The sequence below is a fragment of the Rhamphochromis longiceps genome, linkage group LG7, assembly GCF_057381845.1.
Source record: "Rhamphochromis longiceps isolate RC_006_pf linkage group LG7, R_longiceps_female_GT1.1, whole genome shotgun sequence".
NCBI lineage: Eukaryota > Metazoa > Chordata > Actinopteri > Cichliformes > Cichlidae > Rhamphochromis > Rhamphochromis longiceps.
This window is the reverse complement of record NC_140563.1, coordinates 56,826,269-56,853,357: the sequence shown is the minus strand read 5'-3', so window position 1 is coordinate 56,853,357 and position 27,089 is coordinate 56,826,269. Positions and strand designations below refer to the sequence as shown.

Here is a 27,089-nt window from a genome sequence, read left to right as displayed (position 1 = left end):
ACCGACACCATAAACAAACTTCAAACCTCGACTTCAATGTACTGAACTAATGGCCGCGTCTTCAGAAGAAATTCTAACGTATTATTGCTACAGAAGCCAGTATTAGACAAAATTAAATGTGGAAGGTAAAGTGGCTGCAACTAGCTCAACGTAGTATCTTATTAGTTTCTCGGTAGAAGCAGTTTACTGCAACTAGCTCAACGTAGTGTCTTATTAGTTTCTCGGTAGAAGCAGTTTATTTAACACACTGGAATTCAGCCTCAACTTATGTTGTTAGTATCTTGCGCCAAAAACCAGACACCGACAAATTTACTGTGAAAATACATGTGACTCAGTGAACAGATTAATTTGGAAAGCCCAATATGCACATTTGGTATTTATAATACAACAGGCTGTGCTTACCTTTTTATTTTTGGACCGGTCCTCTGTTCACCTCGCCTCACGATCTCACCAAAGGTCAAATCTGCACCTCCTCAGCACACCAAAGATCCAGGTCACGGCACCAAGTTGTTGAATTTTCCCAATTCTTTGAATCTTTGGGCTGAAGGAAGGACAATACTCGGTGTATAAATGCTCAATCAACAATCATTTATTTCCATACAATTCAACAATAAGAGCATTACAACGTCCGGACGGGAGAGATGCTACCAGAGGGTCAGGCACATGTCTCAAAATGGTGACGGGTTGCTCAGCTTTTTATAGTCTCTAGTGGCCCCCAGCTAGTCGTAAAAGCCAAAACATCACATTTTTCTCTGTTACAGCGCCTAAGTTATGACCTCGGCAGTTGTTTCTCTGCTTTCTGTAAGGTGGGGGTGTGGAATGTGGTCTGTCTATCTCCCCTGTCTTTAGACACAGAGTCTCCTGCTTACAACCTTCTCTTCATGATTCAACAATTAAGCATGTCAAGAAAACAGTGTAACACATTCCCAGCAGATCAAGGATACAGAGTGATGCACATTTATCTAATGAACTAATATGTGAATATGTTCTGTTAACTCAAAAGTATAATGAGAACTAAACTACATACAGCTCACACACTCTATATTAAAGGGTATAATGTGATCTACAGCAGTATTCTAATTCAACTACTTTGATTACATATATAAGGTAACATATAATAACAGAATAATCTAATACTGACCATCATCAGACTCTAGCTCCCAGCTTCTTGGTAAAAAAAAATGCTCCAGTTAAGAGGGGGATACTGTCGTGGTCCTGCAGTCTCTGTGCTGCTCACTCTGTCCCTGCCTCCTCTTCATTTTCCTTCCAGCTTCCCCTGTGTGTGTGTGTGTGTGTGTGGTTAACCACACTTTCTGTTGCAGAGGTGGGTCCTTGCTCCGTTTCCTGCTTCTGCTGTCAGCACACCTGGCGATGACAAACTTACCTGTTGGAAATGATCTGAGCTACTTGCTATTTAAGCTGATGGAATTCCCTCATTCAACGCCTAATCGTTTATCATTTAAGTATTGCATGCTCTGGCTTTAAATGAATGTAAACAGTGTGTGAACAATAACGTGTTCTTTAGTACCCTGTTGGAGAGACGAGAGTTTTCTTATTGATTGTAATTGTGTCAGTTTGTACAGCTAAAATTTCACTCAGCAGTGTTTTTTTTATTTTTTTTATTTGAGCTCTTATTGTTTTTTTTGGACTGGATAAGCCTTTGATGAATAAATAAATAAAGTTTGGTGTATTATCATGAAAGTCTTTTGTACATTGTATGGAGGACATTTAAGAATGACCTGTGTTCTGCAGCTTGTCTTAAACTGTTTGAGATGATTTGAGCTTTGTGACGTGGCACCGGCAGTATAATGTAAAGATCAGTACACTGTGGGCATAAAGAAATGAATATTGTTAGTAACAATACTCAGCTAGGCTGTGATGTTTAAAAGATAGTCAGTTGGTAATAAGGGGCCCGAAGTGTTCCAAAAAACAACTGCATTAACAATAAGTTGCATGTGTAACAGTGCATTATATTTTAAACTCTGATTGTGTTATAAACACAAACACATATAAATGACCAGAATTTCTGCAGCCGTTTCACTAATGATCTTTCATTTCACAAACAAAATAAAAAACAATGCAAACTGTAAATAAATACTATTTATTGAAAATATTGCATGTCGTCAATCAAAAACAAAGACTTGTTTTCGTTTTATCAACAACATAAACGTGAGCTTGACCACTCAGACTTCAGCCCTCGTCAAAATTGGAATGAAAATCAAGTACAAGTCTCCTTCCAGTTTCGTTTGAGGTCTGATTAATTAGCAGATAATTAATTCCAATGTCAGGGAAGGCGATTGCTAGCATTTGTTTACGCATGCATACTTAAAAACTCAATAAAAGCACAGCCTGTTTTTGAAAGGTCCATTGCACTCTGCTGAGCTTTATTATTACACTGAAAAACAAACAAACAAAAGAAGTAAAACATCAATGTCCTCAACACCTGGGATTACACTGCTCTGCACTGAAATATCCCACACACTTACTGTATCTTGGTCCAATGTGTTGTATGTAGTAACACTCGTGGTGAAAGTGAGTCAGTGAAAGCAGAAAAAAGGGTTTAAAGTTTAAACAAAAGTCATAGTAGATGCATTAAAAATAACTGGCATTTGATACATACTGATTTTACTCCAAATACATGTGGCACGTAGTATTGCTTTAACCCTAACTGTCACTATAATGCCATGTTTTTAACAAATTCATGTTCTATCTGGTAAAATGAGTGATTATATCTGCAATCTTATTTGCAGGTCAACTGCAAAATGCATGCAAGTAATGATGCATTTGTATGTACAACTAAAGTGTTACTTTGTAGTTTTGAGAAAAATTTAGATATATTTATGAATTAAAGGTATATATGCATTAGTGTAGTGCACAAAAGTTCAAAGACTTTAAAGATGAACAGGCCGATACAGCTGCATAAATTTTGAGCCAACAGCATGCATCAGGAGTCTGCCACGATTCGCTGATTATCAACAGACAGGAATGCCCTTAAAATTCATTATCTTTATTTTGCTTTATCCACTTTTTATTCCTGATTCATATCTTTCACATTTGTGTATTAATTGTTGACTGATTTAAAAATAAATGCTTAGTGTCTGCTTGTCAGCCAGTCGATAGGTAGCCCCTTAACTGGCTCAGAATTTACTTTCACCACTGAGTGCAACTGACAGCATGGCTTCTGTTTGAGAAACGTGAATGGCACAAAGAAGAATTTAACAGTATTTTCATACATAATTCTTCATTGCTTGCATTGAACAAGCTTCCCGTTAAACTATTTTTTTAATACTCAGATCGACCCATGTCCGGCCTCTCTCCACCTGTGGTCCAGCACTCAAATGAGCTGCTGGCACTTTCAGCCTCATCAGATACCGAGTTTGTTGGCTTGCGTCAGCACCACCTTGAGTACAGGCATGAACGCTGAAGTCTCGCTGAAGTTGCTGTTGCTCACTATGTGGGTGTGGATGTTGAGGCCCTCTGTGTAGGATCGGGACTCTATGCTCCTGGCTATGTTGTGCAGTCCTCCTACAATGGCAGGGGAGAGCTGCACAGAGGAACAGCAGAGTTACATCAGTAGAATGGCCAACTGTAGCAAATCAATGCAAAACACCAATTGGGAAACAGTCATTATAAGGCAGTTGATGGCATGAATTTTTGACTGAGACTACATTTTATAATATGTTTATTTCTTTATACATGAAACACCTCTTTTTAGAAGGAGCTTCTCATGTGAAAATCTGTTGAGTTGTTTAAACTCCGGAGGTCAAATTTCTTCATGTTTTGACTATTGGGCAAAACATCAGAATTTACTTTCACCACTAAGTGGTTCTCATTATCTTTCTAGTCTGCTTAGAGACAATGTGCACATTGTAAATTCACAGCATATCAAGGCACTTGCAGATGTGTGCATGGAGTATCACACTAACCTTATGATGACTAAATTTAAATACAGAAAATGATTTTAGGCTGTGAGAAATTTTTCACTATTTTCTTTACATTTTACAGATCAAACAACCATTTCACACTCTTGTTAAAGGCAAGATTCACTGTTGACCTCTGCAGTGGTGTGCTGGATACTCACTGTCTGCTCTCTGAGTTTGTCATAGAGTGCCTCCAAACGTTTGTTCGCGTCATCAAGCTTCCTCTTAGTTTGCTGTGAAAAGATCAAAGAACACTCAGTTACTCATCTAAGGGCTCACTTTGTTGAACTGCACTGTTAATTTCATTACATAGACTCACAGGGTCAGTAGCTACAGCCAAGCATTTCTGGATCAGCCCCTCGAATGTAGTCTTTAGGACGAGGTGCTCGTCAGGTATGGGTTTCTTCATGATCTTCTCAGCAGGGATGGACTGCAGAGGCTGAAGGGTAAAGTAAGAGGCGTGTCAACTAGTATTTACCAAAAATATAAAAATGTGAATCATTCATCATTAAAAGAATAAATTTCAAAAACTTATTCACAAAAATGATTTAATATGAAGGCAACAGGCAGAGTGTTACAGGCATCGCCCTAAAGAATGTAGCCTCATGGGCAGTGTAGTCCATGCTGCAGGGAGAATGGACTGCCATACCCGTTATGTGTCTGTGAGCGCGAGGAGGGAGAAAAAGAGTCGAAAAGTAAGAGATGTCACCCACCAGAAACGGGAGATAGAAGCATGTAAATATATAATATATGTATAGAAAGTTGACCCAGACAAGAAAGTAAAGCTAGTTTTCGGCTACGAGCCCGACACGGAGCCCGACGTATTAGCCAGAGGTCCCTTTACCTGTCTTATATACGCGCGGAAGATCGCTGAAAAAAGTGCAGCCTTACCTAATGTCCACCCTACTGTTACTCATTTTATATTAAGATTTAAAAATCTAGTTGCTATTGGTATGGCGAGTAACCTTCAGTAAAAGTAATAATTCACACAACAATAGTACATTCATGTAGTTGTAAAAAGCATGATAATATATTAAGTAATCCAAAGTATTCAGAATACGTTACTCTCATTGAGTAACGTAACGGAATACGTTACAAAATACATTTTGGGGCATGTATAATGTAATACAGTTGATTCTAAGGTATGTCTATTGGGGCAATGAAAATCTGGTAAGAAGCAGCAGTGCTAGACAATTAAAAACAAACACACAGATATATCATTTTCTCCAGACAACCATCTGCAGTATATCATATACAATCTATGGTTTAACATTTAGTTAAACCTGAGAGTTATTTACTTGGATCACATCTCCAGTGGGTGCTCCTGGTGCACCCTCCATGCTGGTCTTTGGCATTGCAGGGTTCATAGGTGGAGGGGAGAGCTGCTGCTGCTGCATGCCTGAGTAGGGGACCTGGACACCGGGTTGGCCCTGCATCATGGCCGAAGGAGCCCCAGAGGACATTGGCTGTGCCTGAGGGTCAGTGCCCAGCGGGGTCATTATGGGAGCAGTGATGGGGATAGGAGGGTTGTAGCTCTGTGGAACCTGCTGAATAGAAGTAAGCACAGTTTGTTTAAACTCTGTCATGGCTGTCTGTCTGTAACTTAAACACAGACATAGATGTAAACTTTACAGATGTGGAATTCCTTACTGTCCAGAAATCCATCTTCAATTCTCAAACTGTTCCAGTAGTTAGCTAGCCAAATGTTGTACCCACGCCATGTTTAAAGTATAATTATTTTGCAGTTGTTGCAGTTTTATAATTAGAACTGACAGCATCGGACATATTTTCATACTTTCACTGTTCTACTTGTGTAAATGCAAATACAGATCAGCACGTGTGAGCTTGTTCATCAGCAACTAATGCTGCCTAAATGATATAAAAACTCTGCCTGTCTTATTTTGTTTTGGACAAAGCAAATTCAGCACACCAAAACATCAGTTTGTACTATTATCCATAATGAACTCTAAAGAAGCTTGGCATAAGCCAGAAAAGAGGGAGTTCAAAGGAAAAGTTGCCTCTTTTGAAATGTGTTGGCTTCATTCAAATGATTTCTTTGACAAAGACTCCTTTTCTGTTACTGACTTTACTTCAGTACTGGGTCTGTTGTCATAACAATAATTCTCCGTACAAGGCCAGTCGTCATAGGTAAAATAAATAATGAATCTTATTATGTATTAACAGAAAATATAGAGCCAAACAATACAATGATAGCACATACTTCAAAATAGCTAATTGTCAAAGATCTTTTATGTGTTAAAACATATATACACACACACACACACACACACACACACACACACACACACACACACACACACACACACACACACACATATATATATATACATAACTTGAGTTACCTCAAAATGTTTCATATTACCATAAAAACTAAAACTGCCTCAGTTTTCAGCTTGCATTGCGTTTTTTCAATTTTCACTCTATATTTCAGATAATGGTACCTTTGTCCAGAGGAACAACGACAGGCAAAATGTTCACATTATTTAGGCAGAATCAGGTATAAACAGACCACAAAACGGCATTTCTCATCCAACAATTTCAATAACTACAAATAAATCAATTTACCTCCTCAAACTGCCTGTCGAACAGCAGCAACAGAGTAATATAAATGTGTCTTAATTCTAAAATGTGTCACTCAAACTCTGATTAATGAAACCTACCTTCTTTTTAGGGGCTCGGGTCAGGGCTGGAGGATCATTCCAGCCGTTCTGAGGCCCTATAATGGAAAACAAATCTGTCTCATGTTTTGAATTTTTATTACAAGTCCCCCTATTAGCATTTATAAGAAGTTTAAAAAATATAACCACATTAATTGGTTATTGATAACAGACTATGATATATCTCTAAGGAGCTATAAACATTTTTTTAGTTCTTTATTAATGCGCAGTATTTATCATTAATTCTTTTTTTCAGCAATGAAAACAATCACTTATCACTGCTTTACGGTGCCATTCCTTAAATGTTTAAACAGCTGCCACCTATTATGACATTGTTCAATAAAATTTAACTTTTATCATTTAAAAGTGACATTATTTTGTGTTACATACCATGAATTAAACTGCTTATAAATGCTAAACAGGTGCAAAAACACACTGTTAACCAAACTTTGATTTGTATAATCATTAGATTCTGTTATGTTTAAAAGAGTGAGTATTCACTGTGGTTTTCATTAATTATTGTGAATGTTAAAGATGATTGCATCGTATCAAAAAAAATGTTGTGCAAATTTCTTCCAGAATAGATGGATTTTATTACACGTGTGATTGTAAGCAGGTCACAATTATACCCGTGATTTTCTCATACTCTGTGGAGCCATGCAAACTGTAAAAAGTATGATTACCTGGCTGTGTCCATAACAACTCTGTCATCTGAGCATTTAGCATTTCTCTCAGCTTCAGTTGGAAATGTTTTCAGCCATAGGACAACACTGATTTTTACACAGTTTAAACTGTATGATTACTATTATCTATGGGGAAAAAAAGTAGTCTGGTTTGTTTACGTGTTCATAGTTGGTGAATTCTCCCAACAAATCAGAAAAGGACAGTCTCGATTATCACTGTCTTGTAGAAAAACCTGTGACATTGTTGCTTTTTGCAGTCTTTTAGAGCAGGACACTATTGATTCACACTTGAACTGCTGTCTGAATAAAATATCATCTGGTTGTGCTATGTCACCGGAATAAGTATAGGCGTAATATTAGCTTAATGCAGAAAGCATATTCAATTTCCATTGTAGTACTATTTAATTGATTTTTGTGCATACCTTCCTGCCATATATACTAAGATGACACAGGTAAATAGAAGCAAATTGAAAATCATTGCTAAATATGAAACCTACCCATAATTGTATGGGACATGTAAGTATTGTAAGATTTACATTTACAACATAAACATCTGCCATTTAGGGTTTAAAGTTACTGTCTATGTGGATAATACATTCTGAGTGCTTTTATTGTGAGAAATGACCTTCAGACACCCAATATGTTCCCTTTTTGTAAACAGTAACAGAAAACATATTTACTATTGTATAACCAGTGCACCATTTAAATGCAAATTGCTTTGATAATTAAGATTTAATTTAATAGTGACCAGAAAAAGTCTGTTATTATTCACATTATAGCAGGTAAGATGTAATAACCTGCACTGCAGGTTAACACTAATGAAATGAATTCATTTAGTAACTAGATATGATATTAACTGTTAGTGTAGGTAAACAAAGGAAACTGGAATCCTACTAGTTTTAAAGGCTGAGAGAATTTGTAAGGAGCACAGTGACAGTGAGGGTGATTAGAGGCATGCAGACCTGTTCTCTGAGAGGCGGGGATCAGCTTGTTGTCTATCTTTGTACCTGAGACTCCACTCGGTGGAGGAGGCATGTACGACACAGGAGATCCTGGCCCGCCATGCTGGAAAGAAACTCCAGAGGACGGAGGAGTGGAGTAGGAAGAAGAGCTAGGAAAGAAAAGAGGCTGGGAAGGAGGAGAGGAGGACAGGCACTGGTTGATGGGAGGCTGTCCAGGATAGACTGAAGATATTGGCTGAGACTGGACGGGCTGTGTGTACTCAGAAAGAAAGCCAGGGGGCTGAGGAGGGGAGGATGGCTCTACTGAAGGAGGTGGATGAGGAGGAACAGAGGAGTACTGAAGAGGCTGAAAGAGAGGCATGCCACCAGCTCCATGCTGGTACTGGTTGACCTGGGGGTAAGCTGGGAGTCACACAGAGGATGTTCTGTTAGTGAAAAAACTGTTGCATGTTAAACCAAGTGCACCATGCAACAGGATGGTTACAGTGCAGAGCATGCTGAAGTACTCAATGTTTTGACAAAGAGATATACAAACTGAACATTCTCACTTCCTGTTAGTAACTAAGATTAAGTATGACAGCACAGAAGAGATCCGACATTAGCGTTAAACAGCAAAATACTTGTTAGTGTTTCAAAGAATACACAAATAGATTAACTGGTGGAATCCTGTCTCCTTTATACAACATTTAGATACTGTTGATTCATTTCCCCATACATCACTGCAGCCTGAAGGAGGAGCGCATGCTCCACCTAACCTCGTTCACAAGTACAGTGCTTCAACACCAGTTTTTTTTTCTTGTAAGTGCAGCTTTAAAATATGCCAAAAATGATCAAACCTGCACAGCTCAAACTTGTGTGTTCATTATGTTGGTCTGATTTGGTTCAATGAAATTAGCTCAGTGTGCATCATCAATGAATAATAGCTTCTGTAGCCAGAAATCACAGAAAGGAGACAATAAAAGCAACTTTTATATAATCATCACGTTTTGAAGTTTTCCTCATGGTTTCAGTAACCCAGAGATAACTGTCTGTACACTGATGATTACACTGCAGGCCGGAACTGCAGATAGATGACTCGGGGCTTATAAAGATAAATAGTAATTAGATTTCTAGTATCTGTAGTTGAAAACGGGTATTACATTGAGCCCATTTGATGAACTTTTATCAACAAATATAATTTCGTAGCCCATGATCATCTAACTGGATCATATTGTAGGAATATTCCTGTTTGTTAGGTCAAAAAAAAAAAACTTGAATAAAACTGTATCAAATGTGTTTGAAATGTGCAAGCTGGTAAACTGTTTCTTACTGAAACCACCAAATGAAGCACAAACTGTGCATTGTATTGTCAAGGGTATGTGTGTGTATTAATGTAGTAATACAGAAAAAAATATATATATACATATTGATAAATTTGGGCCTAATGTGCAAGACAAGGTTGTTCTACTAAAATGAAATCTATTTTTTTCGTAAGCCAATGCCCCTCATGATAGACAGCTAAGTTCTGGAAGTGAAAACACTTACGCTGGTACTGATGAGAATACATGTAGGCAGGAGGGGAGGAGACTGGAGGAGCTGCAGCCGTGCCTGAGGCTGGAATCCCGTACATCGGGTTTGAAGGCTCCACCTGAAAAAGCAGGGACAACAAATCTGAACTCTTCCTCCTCTGTCCACTGAGAATCAACACTGTGCTCTACAAAAGCAAGTTATGTAGTGATTATAATAAAGCTTAGTTTTGCTAGAGGGCAGAATAGTCTTATGTTAAAAGAACTTTCACAGATAAAAGTGATGCAATAACCGCACTTCAGTGAAGCTTAATTTGTGCAGAAGGGCATGCATTTTGTTTTAAACCATGAAGAGTAAGCTATAAATCATGCAGTGATTCACATTAATTATGAGGCGGCAGCAGAAACAGATTGAATGAAGCTTTTGAATGCACTGTAGCCACGGAAGTACTAACATACTAACAGGAAGTTCAGTGATGGTAGCTGTAGCTAGCAATGAGGGTTGGAAGCCATGGGAAGGTTTGGGATGTGGACCTTTGGCCTGCTCAGTGAAGCTTTTTAAATTGCAAAAAGAAGTGTGTGTCAAGGTTGAATGGGCGGTAATGCTCAGTATACCTTCTGGTCAGAGGCGCTGCCTACTTGAAGAGGAGGAGGGACATTGGGGAGGGCTGTGGGAGTTTGGTTACTCCAGGAGGTGACAGTGGAGGCTGCCCTCATCTGAAGCACACAGAAACACACGGCACATACCAATGATGGCCGCAGCATGGGAGGGGAGCACACACCAAACAACGCCACAATGCACAAACATTGGACGGGTGGACATAAGAGAGGACTTTATACGAGCCAAGGTTCAAATTACAAGAACACAACATCCTGAAAGAAAGTTTAGACACAGTAACAAAATTGCCCAGATGCTGATAAAAGTACCCACAGCTTGTCATTTAAACCCTGGCAAGAATGGACTGGCAAATGATGAAATGACTACAACACATCAGGAAATTAAAATGAGCACTTTGTCAGGTAGTTAGTAAGTGTGGAGATGTCAAATTTAGAGGAAGAACAGGAAATAGACCAGTCTGCCCTCAGGTCTGATATAAACTTAAAGCAAGATTCAACATGAACACATCAAAGAACAGATTAATCCACACACATGAACTGGAATTGTAAATTAAGGCTAAGAGAGAGAGATCTTCTCATTTCCTAGATTTAAAGACAGACATTGTTGAATAAACAAAACTCCCAAGAAAAGAAACTATGTTAACTATATTCTATGAAATTGTATTATATTGTATGAAAATGGTTATACATCTGTTTTCATTAATGTGGGAAAATGTGGCGATCACTTACTTGCAGTATCTCTTTTTTAAATCCAATTTTTTATTACAGTGTAGTTAAGACTGTGTATGTTTATGCTGGATTTCAGAATCTTATTCTTGGGTAGTTTATACATTTGTATAAAAAATTTGTCAATAAAATCATAACAAATGCAAATCAGAGTAAATGATAGAGAGATAAGAACCAAGAAAATCAGATCTGTGTGTAAACACTGTTATGAGATGTAGTGGCAGCTCTGCGGAACATACTGGCTGGTAATACTGTGGCTGTGCTGGGGCGGAGGCGGATGTAGGCATGGGGACTGGTGCTGCTGGGGTGGGCTGAGGCACCATGGTGGGATGGACCTGGGTGTAAGGATGCCGAAGCTGAGCCCGAGGGGCAGGCAGCTGAGATGGAGCTCTCTGGGTTTGCACTGAAGCTCCAGGAGCCGACCCCTGCTGCCCAAGAGCCCGAGTGAGACGGTCACGAAGCTGCTGAATGGCAACCTGAATGGAGCAAAAGACCTGGTTAGAGCCTGTCATTCTTGATCAGGAAAGCTACATTGCATATTAAATGATAATAAATGATTTCAAAAAACACCAGTAACAGCAATACTTCTCAACTGATCACTTCATTTTTTTTTCCTTCTGTAGTTTCCAATAACTGAGCACAATAAAAAGTGTGCATGCCATCAAAAAAATACTGGAATAAAATGGTTTTTACTGTTTGTATGTTTGGTACCTCTGTTATTATTTAAGAAAAAAAAATAAGATGGCCTGTATGTATATAGCGCTTTACTAGTCCCTAAGGACCCCAAAGCGCTTTACATATCCAGTCATTCACCCATTCACACACTGGTGATGGCAAGCTACGTTGTAGCCACAGCCACCCTGGGCCCTCTGACCACCACCAGTAGGCAACAGGTGAAGTGTCTCATCCAAGGACACAACGACCGAGACTGTCCAAGCTGGGGCTCGAACCGGCAACCTTCCGATTACAAGGCGAACTCCCAACTCTTGAGCCACGATCGCCCCATGCGGTTAGATTAAGAATTATGAAACTAAACAGACTGAAAAACATTATACATTTTTATTGCTTTGCACACAGACAAATTAAATAACTCCATTTGTTATTTAAGTAAAAAAGAAATGAGCTTAGTAAGGTTTTTCGCTTAAGTCCCTCTATTTGACCATGTCTGTCTGGGGTCTGATGGTCCAAACCTGTGATGTCAAACTCATTTCACATTGTGGGTCTCATAGAGCCCCCTTTAACCTTAAATGAACCAAACCTGTCAATGTAAAGAGGTTTAACAACACATTGAATCCCTCAGATGTCTTAATATAAGAACTGACAAAAAAAATATATAAACTGACTATATAAAAATCTAAATTTCTATTGTTGAACGTGAAAAAGGTCATTTACTGTCATTTAAATGTCTGGATGTTTGCATGGAGAAGAACTTTATTAATGTAAAACTGTTAGAGTCCTGTTAACAGCAACACTAACAAGCTTGGTGAGCAAGCAGCATTTCAACCTGTACAGGTGCACTGCACAGACAGACATGTAATCCTAAGTAAGAACAGCACTAAAATGGTGGAGCAGTCCAGTTCAGTGATGCTTCGTTTAAACTGATGCTTTTAATTAATACCATAGACTCTGTTCATGGTCATGAAAACAAACTTATAACCAGTAACAATGAAAAACAGCAGGGATGATTAGGCCGAGTGTATTCATGGAAATTTATATCTCATTAAGGACAAATACTCCCAAATATTAAAATATTAAAAAAACACACACACACACTTTTCAGAGAGCAGGTGCAACAAACAGCAGCTGTGTACATACCTGGTTGCTGTTGTCAGGCAGATAGGTGATGGCAGTGGCCAAACTGCCCTGGGAGGCCAGCAGGTTGGCATACTGGCTCATCTTCTCAGCTAGCAGGATGCCGATAGCAGCGGGGCCAGAGCGCTGGGTCTGCTCTACTGCACGCCGCAGCACCACCACTTTCTCCACCAGGTCCTGAGGCACAGAGGCACAATATATGAGCACGACAACGTCATTAATTAAATATGTCAATGGTCACTTCGAGAAATATTGGCTTATTGCCAACTATAAACAGTTCATAATCCACAAGCTCCCTGTTTACTTAACCAGCAACTTTATCTACTTTAATTTGGCTTCATGTTTAGGACGTGCTTTCTATTTTTGTCTCCAGAAAACTGTCTCTTTAGCTGCTAAACACTTCACAGTCTTCACCAGCCAGTTGCTACTTGTGTCTGTGTGCTCTTTGGTGCTGGAATGGTAGCATATAGTTTTGTCCTGGAATGGAAATGCAGGGACACTGCAGGGTTAGGTGAAGATTTTCCTCAGAATTTCTTTGCAATGACTTATCACTTGAGCCATTACTAATACAAAAAATATTGGTTAACACAGATTTAAAGTAAAATTAATATTTTTGTTCATAATATAACGCAAAATGACGAAATGAAAGGTAGTGACTGTCCTAAGCTCAAAATAGGATTGTTTTGGTTCATTCCCACTGTAAAAGCTCTAATAAGCCACTGTTTAATTCCTGCTAATCAACAAAGAGTAGAAAGACACAGCTGGAGAGAGCTAGTGAACATAGAGGAGTGTTTAGCAGCTAAAAAGCCAGACATATTCCTGGAAGAAACAAAACTGAAAGATAAAAGACAAATTTGTTCAATCAAAGGAAAAGCATTAATAAGCTTGTTTCTGCCACCTACAAAGCAGCTAAACATGTGCCACTACACATTTAAAAAACAAAACATGAGCAGCAGAGCTTCTATACCTGCAGTGAGAGAGGAAAGTGTCCGTTCTGCACTCTGGTCCAGCAAGAGACAAGTTTCTCCACATTGCCAGCACAGATGTAGCACAAACAGGCTTGGGATTGTAGGTTAGCATCTTCTGATGCCTCCAGTCTGTCCCCGAGAAGGTCTTAAAAAATTGAAAATCAGGATGGACTGAATGTAAGTAAAGAAAATAGATTTATTTATATAGAATTTACAAAATGCCTGGATAGAGAAGAAAATCTAAATACTAAATTCAAACAGTAAGTCTTCACCTTAAAAAAGGTGATCGACCCCCTGATATCCAACAACAAAATACATGTGAACTAACCGCAGAGGGAAGAGAACTCCTCAGGCTGAGCGTAGGTCATGACGGCTGCCAGAGCCTCCTTCCAGTTCTGAAGGTCACACGTCTTCAGGATGTCGTGCCAGTCTTTCATTACCACTGCATTGATCAGCTGCAGGACAAATACACAATTACAACACCAGTAACACGTTCTTAATCAAAAAACACTCAAGGAAGTTTCCCCCAGTTGTCACCTTGGTTATCTTGCTGTGTGATTTTGTAAAATACTTCTTCTGGGTTTTTTCTAAAAGTTCTGGCCCTCCAGCAATGGCCAATATGATGCTGTCCGCCAATCGGTTGTCATGGAGACAAAGCTCCACAGCTCCCTCAAAGTCTCCAGTCAGCAGAGCTTGTGTGATGAGCCCATCCACATCTGGCAAGAAATAAAAAACCCCATTATGTTTAGGAAAAAACCCAGTGGCAGGTGTGAGCTTCATAAGTGTGACATCTTCATGTCCAACAAACAAAGCCCTCCTCGAATGGCTTCTGTCTTTACTGGTGTGAGACCTTCAACCAATTTATAATCATATAACAGCTGTCTGCTTTAAAAGTATGTCTGAGCTTTTCTTTTATAAAGAGCTGCTTTTTCTTCCTCTACTGAAAGAAAAGTAAATCCTCAAAAGCAGCAGACTTAGCTGTTAAAAGTTCAGACATCTCTAACTAGATTCATTTAATACTGAAGAAAATACTAGCAATAATGAGTCAGAAGAGTATAAGTTTCCACTTAAATCCACCTCCTAGTGGATTTCTTTTTCAACTCTCTGGTGCCTTGCTGCCTGCCACATATCCATACCCGTTACAATTTGATGATGGTTAAAATCCCAGGGCAAACAACAAATTACTGAGTTAATGTGTTGAAACACTGATAGTGCTGTTACCTTGACTAATGCTGAGATTGACCCCTCCTGCTGGTGTTGGAGCTGGAGCTCGGACCTCAATAGGGGCTAATGTCTCAGCAGGAATGGGCTCCTCATCAACTGATGCTGTCATCTCCTGTAACAACAGAAACATGTAATGATGCTTCAATCTTTTCTCCAGCCTTCAAGTGTTCCAGGATACTAAAGATTTTCTAACATAATGAAAGGCCCTGAGGCTAAACTTAGTAACAGTACAGTTTCATAATCATAATTTAGCAGGTTACCATGCCAACACTTGCTCACTAGCATTATAAAGTGCAGCTGAGACTCACTGAAATGTCCTTAGTTTTGTAAATTTCAGAAATGTAAGATTATGCAAAGTCATGGGATCAACAACTTCATGACAGGCCACCCCAAAGATGCTGAGATATTTCATTTAAAACAACAACTGCCAGTCTCATGATAACTTTAGTGAGCCCTCCACCTTCCTGGCACAGTGGATACCTGTGCCAAATTTTTGCTATTTCAATCAAGTAAATGTTGCCATAGCAACAAGGGTATACGTACCAAACTTTATAACAATTCATAGTTTTTTCTGAGATATTTCAGTTTGGACTAACCCCTTGAGCATGCCTAAAACCAACCCAGAATCCATCTATTCCTGCATGAAGAGTCAAACAGTGTTAGTAATCAGATTACATGGTTCATTAATTATAAAAAAAATATACACACCCAGACAGGTGTTTTCAGCTTTCCGTAGTGTTCAATCAGTTTCCAATAGGTTGTTTTAATATTTGGTGACAGCTCCACATTACAGCCAAAATGATTTTGGAGTATTTTTTGTTCATTGAGTTTTCTCTATTATAAATTTAAACAATGTATTATCTTAATCACATTTTATTACTAATTCATGGACAGCTGTGGAAATAATGCTGTATTGATTCTCCTCAAATTATCTGAAGTTCATTACTGAAAACAGCTAAAAAATTTGCACTCCTGTAACTTTGCTGCTCAGCTCTTTTTAATGGGGAAACAAAGGTGTACCTGATCTAAGGGGATCTCTTCCTCCTCTTCCTCCTCATTCTCATTCTCATCCACCTCCAACTCTGGGAGAACCTGATCCAAATTTGCATATGGCTCACTGCGAAGAGCATCTTCTGGATCTGCCGCTGGTGCTGCTGTATCCTCATCCTCTGCTTCAGGAGTGGAATTGAGATCAAGCATGGCTGCAGGCTGAAGGTTTACAGCAGCAATCATGTCAAATGCTGCCTCTGGAGTGTCAGCAGGCGGCATGAAGCTGAGGTCTGCTAATGGCTGCAGCGTGGCTGGAGCGGGCACATCCACCTGAACAGAAGAGGCGGAGATGGATTCAGAGTCAACTGCATAATATGATCTGCCACATCAGGCTGAGGCTGGGATGTGTGCATCACCAGAAACAGTATGGATTCAGCTTACTGGGGCAGTCAGGTCAGGCATATATTATTTAATTGGTTTCAGCTAAAAAAAAAAAAAAAAAAGTGGATTTAAATCAACATTTAGGGAAATGTGAATTTCAAACTGGGATCAGAACCTAAGTCAGACAATATTATTTTCCATATGTCAGAGAATGAAGACAAAAGCAAAATCACTAGATTTAGCACTGGAGTAAAGCTCCTATTTGAGGTCACTGGTGGAAGCAGATGCATAAACACTGCAATACATTTATACAGAAAGTGAGCAGTGCATACAAGCGCGTGTGACAGAGTGCTTTCCTAAAGTGTGCGGCACTGCAGACTCAAGAATTTCCACTTTTTTGCTGTGATTGTGACTTTCAAATGTCGAGCTTCCTCTGAGTAAAGTCAAAAAGCGAAGTTGAGTTTATAGCATTGAAACACGACTTTGTTGCTTACAACACTTCCCATATTGCAAAACATAAGACAGAGACAAACACTTTACATCTTTTCCGCCGTGAACTGAGGCTTTGACAAGCTGTAATTACTGCCAGCAGCAATCAGTCAGACTTTTTTATTCTTCTGTCAGTGAACAAATGCGAACAGATCAGAACAGGCTGAGTTGAATGGAGACCAATGTGGGGTGAAATATGGACTGCATAGCATAGCAGTGTCGTGAAAATACACGTGAGGAGCAAATAAAAAGTTTACATCAATGTAAAACTTTGCTCATTTAAGAAATGGTCTTGGAATGGAAAGACAAACATTTCAAGACCATAGGAAGTTTTTTAGAAGGTAACAGCTACATCCTTTTAAAGAGGCAGGCTGACCCTTGTAGCAGCTTTTCATTATGTTTAATGTTGCATGTAGTGTTGCATTTGTGTGCACCTGATAAATGTGAGCGTGATGGGATACGGTCTTTCAGTTCAGTTTTTGGAGTCCAACAAAACCTGAAGGAAATGTTACATTATTGAGCTGCTAAGTCTTCCTGCTATGAAAGTGGTGACACTGTGTGTGTAGTCCTTGTCTGGAAACCTGAACAGCGGTTTAGTGATACATTTTCCAGTATAAAACTGCTACTATTCATCATTAGACTGCAAACATTATGTTTAATGATTTTTTTACAAATTGTTATTAACTTCACCGATTTGAGATATAATTTTGCTGCTTTACCCACAGAATGAAATGTCAGATGAGCCAGAATCATGTCAATAATGTTTTGATATCCATATTTCTTTCTTGCTACTAGGAAAAGCCTGGAAAGGTTTCATTCCAAAGTTGAAAAAGCAGGAGTTCTTGTTGGATTAGGGTTCGACTTTTTTGAGTTGCTTTTGTTTGTGAGGATTGAGGGGAAAAAATATCTTTCAGTTTAACTTTTTGGTGATTTCCTGCCTATTTGGAGCAAACAGATGAGATATAATTGTAAAGGCCAGGATGTCCTATTTCAAGCACACTGGGACTTAAGTCAAAAGATATAGACCAAAAACAAATGTCCATTACAGAGGACATAAATGAATAGGCTGAGTCTCAGGAGAGACTTAAAAATTACAAATCTCCATGACGCTTGTTTAAATAAGAAAATCTGATGTGGCAAGCCAATAGTCCTTTTCCAGCAATTTTACACCAAAGGAAAACTTCAAACCTGGACTGCTCAGAAAGCACAGCTCAGAAAGCACAGACATAAAAATATCTGAAGGAGGATGCTAGCTGACTAGTTAGTGTGTTTCCCACTACTTTCCTGTGCATGCAGTACTGTGCAAAAGTCTCTCATTGGCTCTCCAATGAGTGGCCTTGAGAAGTACTTCTCCCGGCTTCTCTATGTCTTTGGACATTGGCTGCTTTTTCACACATTATCAGTCCTTGTACCAGAAAAACTTTTTGCTTCCTTTTCATTCAGGGTGTTGTCTACATGCATATGCACTTTGTTACTAGCAGCCCATCACAAAAACATATCATTTGTTCCCATTTCATATTTAAGTTAAATCTATGAAAAATGTCAAAGATATTACAGTTTGACAAGAATAAAACAGTATTTTTTACACAGGTTGTGTGTAGTGTATCCTTTAAAAGACTGAGGAAACTGAAGAGTGGAGGACAAAAGAAGAAGATCTAAAAAAACTAATAAGAATTAGAAATAAATCCAGCAAAGACCTGATACAGGTCCTGAGAGACACATCTGGCCCTTCAGTTAATCCGTCTACTGTTTGACAAAGCTTCATCAGAAAGGCGGGGAAACAGGGAGAAAAGGCTGAGGTATGCCAAATTACACAAGAACTGAATTTAAAATCTTTGGCTCACATCATTATCAATTTGTACAGAGGAGGTTAGGAGAGAGTGTCTACAGCCCTTTGTAAAACATGGAGGAGGATATGTTATGGTTTAGACCTGCATTTCACTGAGTGGTGCTGGGGATTTTGTCAAAACTGATGGAATTATGAACACAGAAAAGTACTATCAGATTCTGATTCACAATGCAATACCACCTGGAAAGCATCTGATTTGCACCAGCTTTATTTTTCACCATAACAATGATCCCAAACACACTGCCAGTGCAGTAAAAGCAAACCTGGATAGAAAAACACTATCAGTATCAGTGTTGTTTGGCATTCCTAGAACCTAGATCTCAACATTATTGGCGGAGTGTGGGATCATCTTAACTAAGAACAGAAAAAAACTACTAAGAGCAGTTAAAGAAATGACAAGAAAGCTTGCTAACAAACTTCAGGCTATGTTAAAGGATAAAGGTGATCACACTAAGTATTGACTGTCACATTCATCTTTATTCACTTTTAAAGGACACACATCAGAGTGGCATCCTTTATCTCTGATACCCCATAAAGAGATTTAATGCTGAGATACTCCTTTAAAATTCACAATATAAGATTAGCTGCTTTGACAAGCTTACCTTCAGGGGATTGGCAGACTGCTCCTCTAGTGCTGCTGAAATCTGACAACAAATGGATAAATTAATCACAAGTTCAACTGAAAAACATGCGTAGCATCATATTTCACATGCAGATGAACAGATAACATGTCGCACCTTTAAAGCCAGCTCCTCTTTGTTGTACCCCAGAAGTTCCAGGTACTTGCTACGGATGTCACTTTCAAAATTAACCTTAAAACACATAACATCCACATTAGCATTATCCACACAAATTTCAGCAAAAACATTATTGATTAAAAATTGTGTTTTTTAATGCTTCCTCATACCTTAAGGAAAGACCAAACAGTTTTTTCAAACTCATTTTCAGCCACGTCGATCTTTTCCTGGCAGAAGTCCACGAAGTTACCTGAACTCAGAGTGGCCTGCAGCTGGTCGGAGCGCTTCAGAAAAGCTGTTTCTGTAACAACCTGGCTCATGTGCACAACGTGAGAAGTGGGCTGCTGAGGCTGCTGGGGGTTTGGTTTTGTATTCTCCAAAGATATCAGCTTCCCACCAAACTAAAAGGAAACAAATCAAAAAAGATTTCAAGTGTGCTTAAAAAAAGAAAAGCAGTCTCACCGTACTTTTGATCAAAGCTTAAAGAAACAGGACTCACTGCAAACGAGGCTCCCACAGGTCGGCGAATCCACTTGGGTGGCTTCTTCAGGGGGTTGACTGCAGCTGGAGTAGCTGGAGTCTGAGGCAGCTGCAGGGGAGGCAATGTTTGCCCTGTCCCAAATGGATCCATGTTCCCAAACGAGTTGCTAATCTGTAAGAAACACACAGAGTCGAGGTAGACAAATTAATATGAACAAAAATAAATAATTCACAGCTCTGAAAAAAGAGAGAAAGGATAAGTGTGGTTAATTTCAAGCTGACATTAAACTGAAAGTTTGCTCTGGACTATTTAAAATCCCCCTGGTGGTGTACAAAGGCAAAGCTGCTATAAAAAACTGTGTCATTTTCCAAATATTCAGGGACCCAACTGTAAGTCTAATATAAATGATGCTACTCTTATAGTTGTTTTAAATGTTTAAATGTTGTTTTTAAAACAATACTTTAACAGTCGTCGGTTTAGCTCAGTCTGGGAGCTTTTGAGTCTGACTTGCAGCCTTTTGCTGCGTGTCTTCCCCACTCTCCCTCCCTCTCCGCTTCCCTGTCTATCTTCACTATTCACTCCCAGCCCACTGTCCTTTCAGTGGGCTGGTTTCAGTCATTATTCAAATGTACTGTTTATAAGATTGGGGAAACCTGCAGTCAGCTGAGACTGAAGAAGTCACTTGGATGAGTGACGAAACGTTTCTCCCACTGAAAACGCTACGTCCAGATGAACAGAATCAACTTTTGGAGATATCTTCACTACTGCTATCCAATAAAGGCGAAATGCCAAAAAAACCCCAAACAATACTTTTATTTCAGGAGACTTAATCTTACCTGGTCAGCGTGCCTCTGGCTCTGTGCCTGGCTGCTCCCTCCCATGATGGAGTAGATGTCGATGTGTCCGTCGAAGCCCGCGGCTGACAACACAGCGGGGTTTCTGGGACACCACTGGATGTCAAAACACCACTGGCTGCTGGTGGGCAACTCGTACAGAACCTGAGGATTCAAGAAAATGACTTTCCAACCTCAGTGGCAATCATGAAATGATAACTGTCAGTTCACAAACATACACACACACACACACACAGAATTTTCACCTCTGCTGTGTTTGGATTCCAGCACAAAATCCTGCTATCCTTCCCACAGCTCAGAAGCAGCTCAGGATCTGCTAAGCTCCAGGCAATGGCCAGGATACCCCTGTCAAATGAACCGTCAGATGAAAAAGAGCACAGTTACAATCTTTTATTCCACATTATCAACACTATTTAAAGGTCTAATGGTTCTAATGGTACAGCTGAGCACTGCAGGTTTTCGCAAACATAGCTCAGACAGGAGGAAACTGTATTTTATGGACTAGTCGGCAGCAGTTTAACAATGATGCTACATTGAGTATTCCAGCAGCAAGAAAGAGTAAGTGGGCTCAAGTGTTTGCTATATCTTAGAATTATATTAGCTTATGGATCAAAGGAATATGATATATCGGGCTCTGGATACGCAGATAAAGCTTGTTATAAAGATACATTTAGTCTGCTTTGGTCTTTAGGGAGACTTGTTATCAGTAAGAAAAAGTATAAAACAGATTAGATTTAGACTGATTTATCAGTGCTTACCTTGAGTGATGCTCTAGAATCTTGAGAGGAGAGGTAGCAAATCGTAAGTCCCACATCTGGATGACGGGCATCCTGTCGTCCTCCGAAGCCAAGACCAGCTGAGTGGCCACCTCTGGGTTCCAAGCCAAGCCAGAACAATGCATCTGGAAAGAAACACGCAACAGTGATCTTAGACTGTTTAAGTTGAGTAGACAGAGCCAAAGGACTGGGAGAAAATGCAGCATGTTGAGGGTTTCTCTGACAACGTACTCTGTTGCTGTGGTCGCTAACTTTGATAATGAGGTCATTTTTGCGGAGGTCCCACACTGAAGCTCGACCCCCCGGGCTGGCTGAGGCCAAGATGTGTTGGACCTGTTTGTTCCAAGCCACACAGCTGATATCTTCCATTGGCTTTAAGAGAAAAACATAAACCATTCATATGGACTGTTCATTCATTAGTGTCATATACAAATGTTAATTAGATACATGAATTGAGAAAAACTGTGCCCAACATAAAACTGACACTTAAAATATTTGAAAGATGATGATATAATAGCAGAGTAATACCAAAAAAGCACTAAATGGTACATTTAAGTATACGAAATGTACAAATGACAGTGGAAAGGTACTGTGTAGTCCTTACAACAAAAAAGCATCCAAATTAATGCTGATTCTAGTTATGGATTTATCACTAACTGTAGTAATTCTCCCAAAATGTTCAGCCTCACATTTAGTATAGTGAAAATTAACCATGGCATGTTGTAAACAAACTGACATTTAAAGAGTTAAAGTTCTGAAAAGGAAAACATTTTAGTCATATTTGATCATTAGAAGACCGACATTGGTTAAAAATGCAACTGGGTGAAAATGGAAAATGCTATTAGTAGATATTTATTTTGTTGTTATGTAATGGCCCTTTTCCACTAATACTTACTCGGCTCAACTCAGTTTTGGTTGTTTTCTAAAACCACTGAGCACCACGGTGTTGGTTTTTGTGTAGCCATTTCCCTTGTTAGAAGGTTTTAAAAAATGGCAGTTTTGATTGTTGTGAAGGAGTCATTCTTATGACTCATCGAGTGATGCCCCTGACTGGCCAATCAGTGGCGTGCAATCTGTTGACGTTACACTTTCGGACTGATTCAGATCGCTTCAGACCCCGGCCGAGTAGGTGCTAAAAAAGCACTTAGTAAGAGATACTACCACCTATCAAAAAACCCTAAAAACCAAGTTCAGCTGAGCCGAGTCAAGCTGAGTAAGTTCTAGACTAAAAGGGCTAAAATTCTTCATACTTGTGTTTTAGGTCCTGGTGTCATTGGAGAGCCAAAGTTATTCATGTCCCAGATATAGATTTCAGACTCATTTCCACCTGATGCAACAAGGTTTGTCTGCAGGAAAAAAGGACACAAAACACCAAATGAGTCACTGCCTTGAGTTTAAACCCAGCTTCAAGCTGAAATCCTTTGCACAAGGTGAAAAGCACCATACTTGGAAAGGGTTGACATCCAGAGCTCTCACTGGCCCTGTATGCTTGTCGCTCTCAACGATGATGGCGTCGCTCTCTCCGCTCATTATCTTTGCAGTGTCGTACAGGATAACATTGCCATTCTCCCCACCTGCGATGAGAACACCAGAGGGATGACCCTGGGAGTCCATACCATATGGACCCCACGCCAACTTGTGGTATCTGTGAGGAGGAAGAAGAAGAAGAAGCCCTGATTAACAGCAGGACGAAAAATAGAAAATCAGTAATATTACTGTGGAGAGTTCTTTATTCTACCTGTGACTGGAGGAGAGGCTGCCACATGATTTCATATCCAGAGATGGCTCAGCCAAATCCAGCTCAAAAAACTCCAAGGAGGCATTGGTACTGAAGGAGGCATCCAGCTGCTGAGCTGATGTTCCTGCAGGAATACAGGTATCAAACATCAACAATTAATAAAGCAACAGAAACTCTATATGCAGCTATGTTTATAGATTAAGCCATTTTTCCAACGCATAATCCAAACAATTTACAATCTTTGGTTTGCTGTAAAAATCTGCATTTTTTCTTGTCCTACATTGAAATTAGAAGAATATCACATAAAAATAAAAACAATAAAGCCTTTAAGTCCCATTTTTTATTAAAAATTGTTATGGATATTTGTCACTGCTTTCTGATCTTCAACAATAGCTGCACCACTGGATGAATATATCCACTATCACTCAATATTTGTGAAGGGGATTGTTATTGTGATCATTTAGCATTCTTCCTCTTTTTACTTCCCTAATAATGAACTCACAAAGCACAGAACTGAACAAGCCTGTTGGATGAGAGATGAAACATCTTCACAAAACTTTAAGTGCAGTTGTCTTGTTTTTTCAAACTCTTATACTATGTAGAAAGGTTTTTTGCAGTAGTGAGGAAATCTCCATTCCTGTGTCTCATAGCTTTCTGAGAACCCATGCTTAGGTAAGCAAGTTAGCTTTTCACTTGTTTTTTATTTTTTTGTTTTCTTGTTTATTTTTCGACCGTTCATTTTCATCTGTAGGGGAATATTCTAACAAATGGATTCTAAAGTCAAAATGTATGTAAGAAATTAGATGTGAAAGGTAACAGAAACTATGCTTGTTCAGCATGTAGATAAAATTCAGCCTAACTGTAACACTAATACTAAGTGGTTTACCAGAGACGTGCTGGCTTTTACCAGATTTATTTGTAGCGATTGAGGCGTTCCTAATCTCACTGTGTACTTAAGGTCACTAAACAAGCCGATTCCTTGCCATCTGAATCAGACTTTCAGAAGTGGACTTTGTGGTATGTTTTCGAAAATTGTCCTGCTGCATAACCCGGTTGATAAGGGCCAGGTAGGTTTGGATAATGTTTTTGTATCATTTAAAAACTGCATTTTGTATTTACTTGAGTTATCTTTATCTAATATTAAAACCTGTTTGATGATCTGAAACATCATCAAGTGTGAAAAATAATATGCAAACAAGGAAACAAAACAAGCTGTTAAGATAAATGCTCTATTTATATCATCAGTCCAGAGCATTTTATCCCTCATACAACTGATTCTTGGGGATGTGCAGCATCATTTATTTGGCAAATTTTGCCTTTCTAGTATCCATCCATTCTTAAACTGTGATATTACATATCTGCATGGTACTGCTCATTATTTGAGGAAAAAAAACCTTCCAGCTATTTCTGCAAAAATAAGTTAAATAAATTCTTTTAAAAGTGTATTTTACTAATAAGAATAGCTCATATGATCAATTACTATCTAATACATTTACTATATCATGTCAAATATGTAAAACAGGGATTAAACAACAGTATGATGGCTAAAATTGAAACAGAAGAAAACCCAGCTGAAATGGGACAGAACATTTTCTGTTGGTGTACATTCAAAAAAAACCTGACGAGAGCTGCGGAGCATTTTAAAGACTATGGAAATGGATGGTGAGAGACTGTATTAGTTCATGTGCCTTACAGTCCTGACAACAGAAAATGTGGTAGCATCACATTAAGTGTAAATTACAGATAAAATACTCTATTCATTAACACCAACTACAGTTTGTACAGTCACACCATAACAACTCTGTCTCCAGAGGTGCGGAGTTGATTTATCATTCATTCTTATTTAGTGAATATGGGTTAAAAGTTCACTGATAGCACCCACTTTTACAAATATTTGCCCTGGCCTCCTGCTATTTTCATAATAAGGACAACTTCATAGAGAATTCTGAAGCCTGCATCGTCTTCACATGATTAAATGTCCCACATGCTTGCAGCCCTAAATATACAACACTAAACATGTCATTTTCCACTTAAAGAGGCTGTGAAAATGGCTGAAGTAACTGACATAAATGATGTAATTTCATGTCAAAGTGACAGACGGCAGCAGATGCACGCCTGTACTGATGCTCTCTGCATGCTCATACCTGTTGCCAGGTAGATGGGGTGGTGCTGTGCAGGACTCCAGCTCTGGATGGCTGTGCGGTTGATCACTTTAAGTTTCATCCTTGAGAAATAAGGGCATAGTTTGAACGACTGTGCAGTGATTATTACAATTTATTTATGACACTTTTCTCTCACTTTAGCGTTCAGAATAACCAGATATTGAATCCTTTCATGTAGTTTCGTTTCTATGACAATAAAAAAGAGCTTAAACGATCAGTTTCAAATGAAGTGGCTAAATACAATGCTTTTTAATGGTAGCTTTATAAAGGTTAACATGTGCAGTTTTTTCTTAGCGTTTCCCCAAGGTATGATCACTTTAGAGGTTCCAGCTTTAGAGGTTCCAGCTGAATCTTACTGAATTGTTTATTTGAGTTATAGCATCGTTTACCACATTGTAAACACTGTTAAGTGTTCATTAGACACTTATGACAGGCTGGATATATAAGCAGAAATCTGCTGTGGAAACAAAAATCAATATTGATAACTTTTTATGTGTTGACTTTTCTATCAGTTCAACCACAACACAACATCTTCATGGAGTTGCATTTATTGCAGGACTGCTATGGATTATTTTCCGTTAGGTGTGCTAACAATATCAAAGAATTTTAATACCATATTAATAACGACTTTCAAAAGTGTGAATCTGTCTCTTTTACATCGAGGGGAGCGGACCGCTTAATAAACAAGTAGTTACAGTTTTACACACGCTTTCCCATTCATCTTGCTGCTGTAATAAATACACTAGTTACAGAGTAACAAAGGCCTGCTCTGACTGGCACTAATTATCACACGCTTTGTGTAGCTCGGGGCTGTGTCGGGAAAGGACATCAGAAATGCTACATTTAGCTTTAAAAGAAGTTTTGCAGTCGTTTGGTTAAAATTACAAAATAAAAGTCCTTGCTAGCAGCAAGCTAACAGCTGGTGGACCAATTAAAAGCCACACAGCCGTGTCGTTTATGAGCCTCGAATAATACGAGAAATGCGCGTAAATTTATTGTCACTTCTTGTACATGTTTACTACGACATGGTTCAGCTTGGACTAATGCAGCTGCAATGAGATATTGTGTTTAGAAGCCTGCTAGCTACCTGCAGGGACATATGAGAGAAGAAACAGTTACACACTCACACAAACCCGCACACAGATCTTATTACTTCACTAAAGCAGCTTACCTTCTCTTCTTCTCTTCTTTTCACATGAACGCACACATTAAAAAAAGAGTAGGCAAACACTAACTGTCTCCGCCCGTACAGGTTCCCCTTTCGATTCTGCTCAGGGATTTACAGCTGTAGAAACAGAAGAAGAGGCTACCGGGTCCCGGCTGCGGACTCAAGACAGATTTCCACGTCCCCACTGGTCTCCATCAACGTGGCACTAAGCAACAGCCTCCTCCTGCCACGAAGAAGAACGACTTCCGGGGGAGCTTCTCCCTGTTTGCTAACTTATGCTAATGTTAAGATTTTTATAATAAACGCTAAAAATATTAGTAATAACTATTTTATGTGAGCATTTATCATTTTAAAGTGTTTCTTTATTA

General features: G+C 39.1%; 1 protein-coding gene across 6 annotated transcripts; it reads right to left on the bottom strand.

Annotated features, from left to right (window-relative positions):
- Positions 1–2,082: 2,082 nt before the first annotated feature.
- Positions 2,083–26,960, bottom strand: sec31a (SEC31 homolog A, COPII coat complex component). Of its 6 annotated transcripts, none has more exons than XM_085414479.1 (28): positions 26,725–26,960; positions 25,536–25,615; positions 23,392–23,515; positions 23,100–23,298; positions 22,904–22,999; positions 21,885–22,025; positions 21,636–21,778; positions 21,123–21,222; positions 20,860–21,021; positions 20,042–20,194; positions 19,713–19,943; positions 19,543–19,617; positions 19,408–19,449; positions 16,117–16,416; positions 15,094–15,208; positions 14,410–14,588; positions 14,201–14,327; positions 13,872–14,017; positions 12,908–13,081; positions 11,332–11,568; positions 10,364–10,465; positions 9,768–9,870; positions 8,289–8,645; positions 6,602–6,657; positions 5,219–5,464; positions 4,240–4,359; positions 4,082–4,153; positions 2,083–3,544 (listed from the first exon to the last, which is right to left on the bottom strand). In XM_085414479.1, the coding sequence occupies exons 2-28, from the start codon at positions 25,612–25,614 to the stop codon at positions 3,365–3,367; spliced, it is 4,059 nt and encodes a 1,352-aa protein (XP_085270605.1). In that variant the 5' UTR covers position 25,615; positions 26,725–26,960; the 3' UTR covers positions 2,083–3,364. The 6 variants fall into 6 exon arrangements, with proteins under 6 accessions (XP_085270605.1, XP_085270603.1, XP_085270606.1 ...); XM_085414477.1 differs by having other exon boundaries at positions 5,219–5,467; positions 26,725–26,959; XM_085414480.1 differs by lacking the exon at positions 10,364–10,465 and having other exon boundaries at positions 5,219–5,467; positions 26,725–26,959.
- Positions 26,961–27,089: the final 129 nt, after the last annotated feature.

Coding starts and splice junctions, on each gene's coding strand:
- sec31a (XM_085414477.1), bottom strand. CDS start 25,614: ATGAAACTTAAAGTGATCAACCGCACAGCCATCCAGAGCTGGAGTCCT. Junction 22,026..22,903: donor CACCAGGACCTAAAACACAA/GTATGAAGAATT, acceptor TTTCTCTTAAAG/CCAATGGAAGATATCAGCTG. Junction 21,022..21,122: donor GGAATCCAAACACAGCAGAG/GTGAAAATTCTG, acceptor TTGAATCCTCAG/GTTCTGTACGAGTTGCCCAC.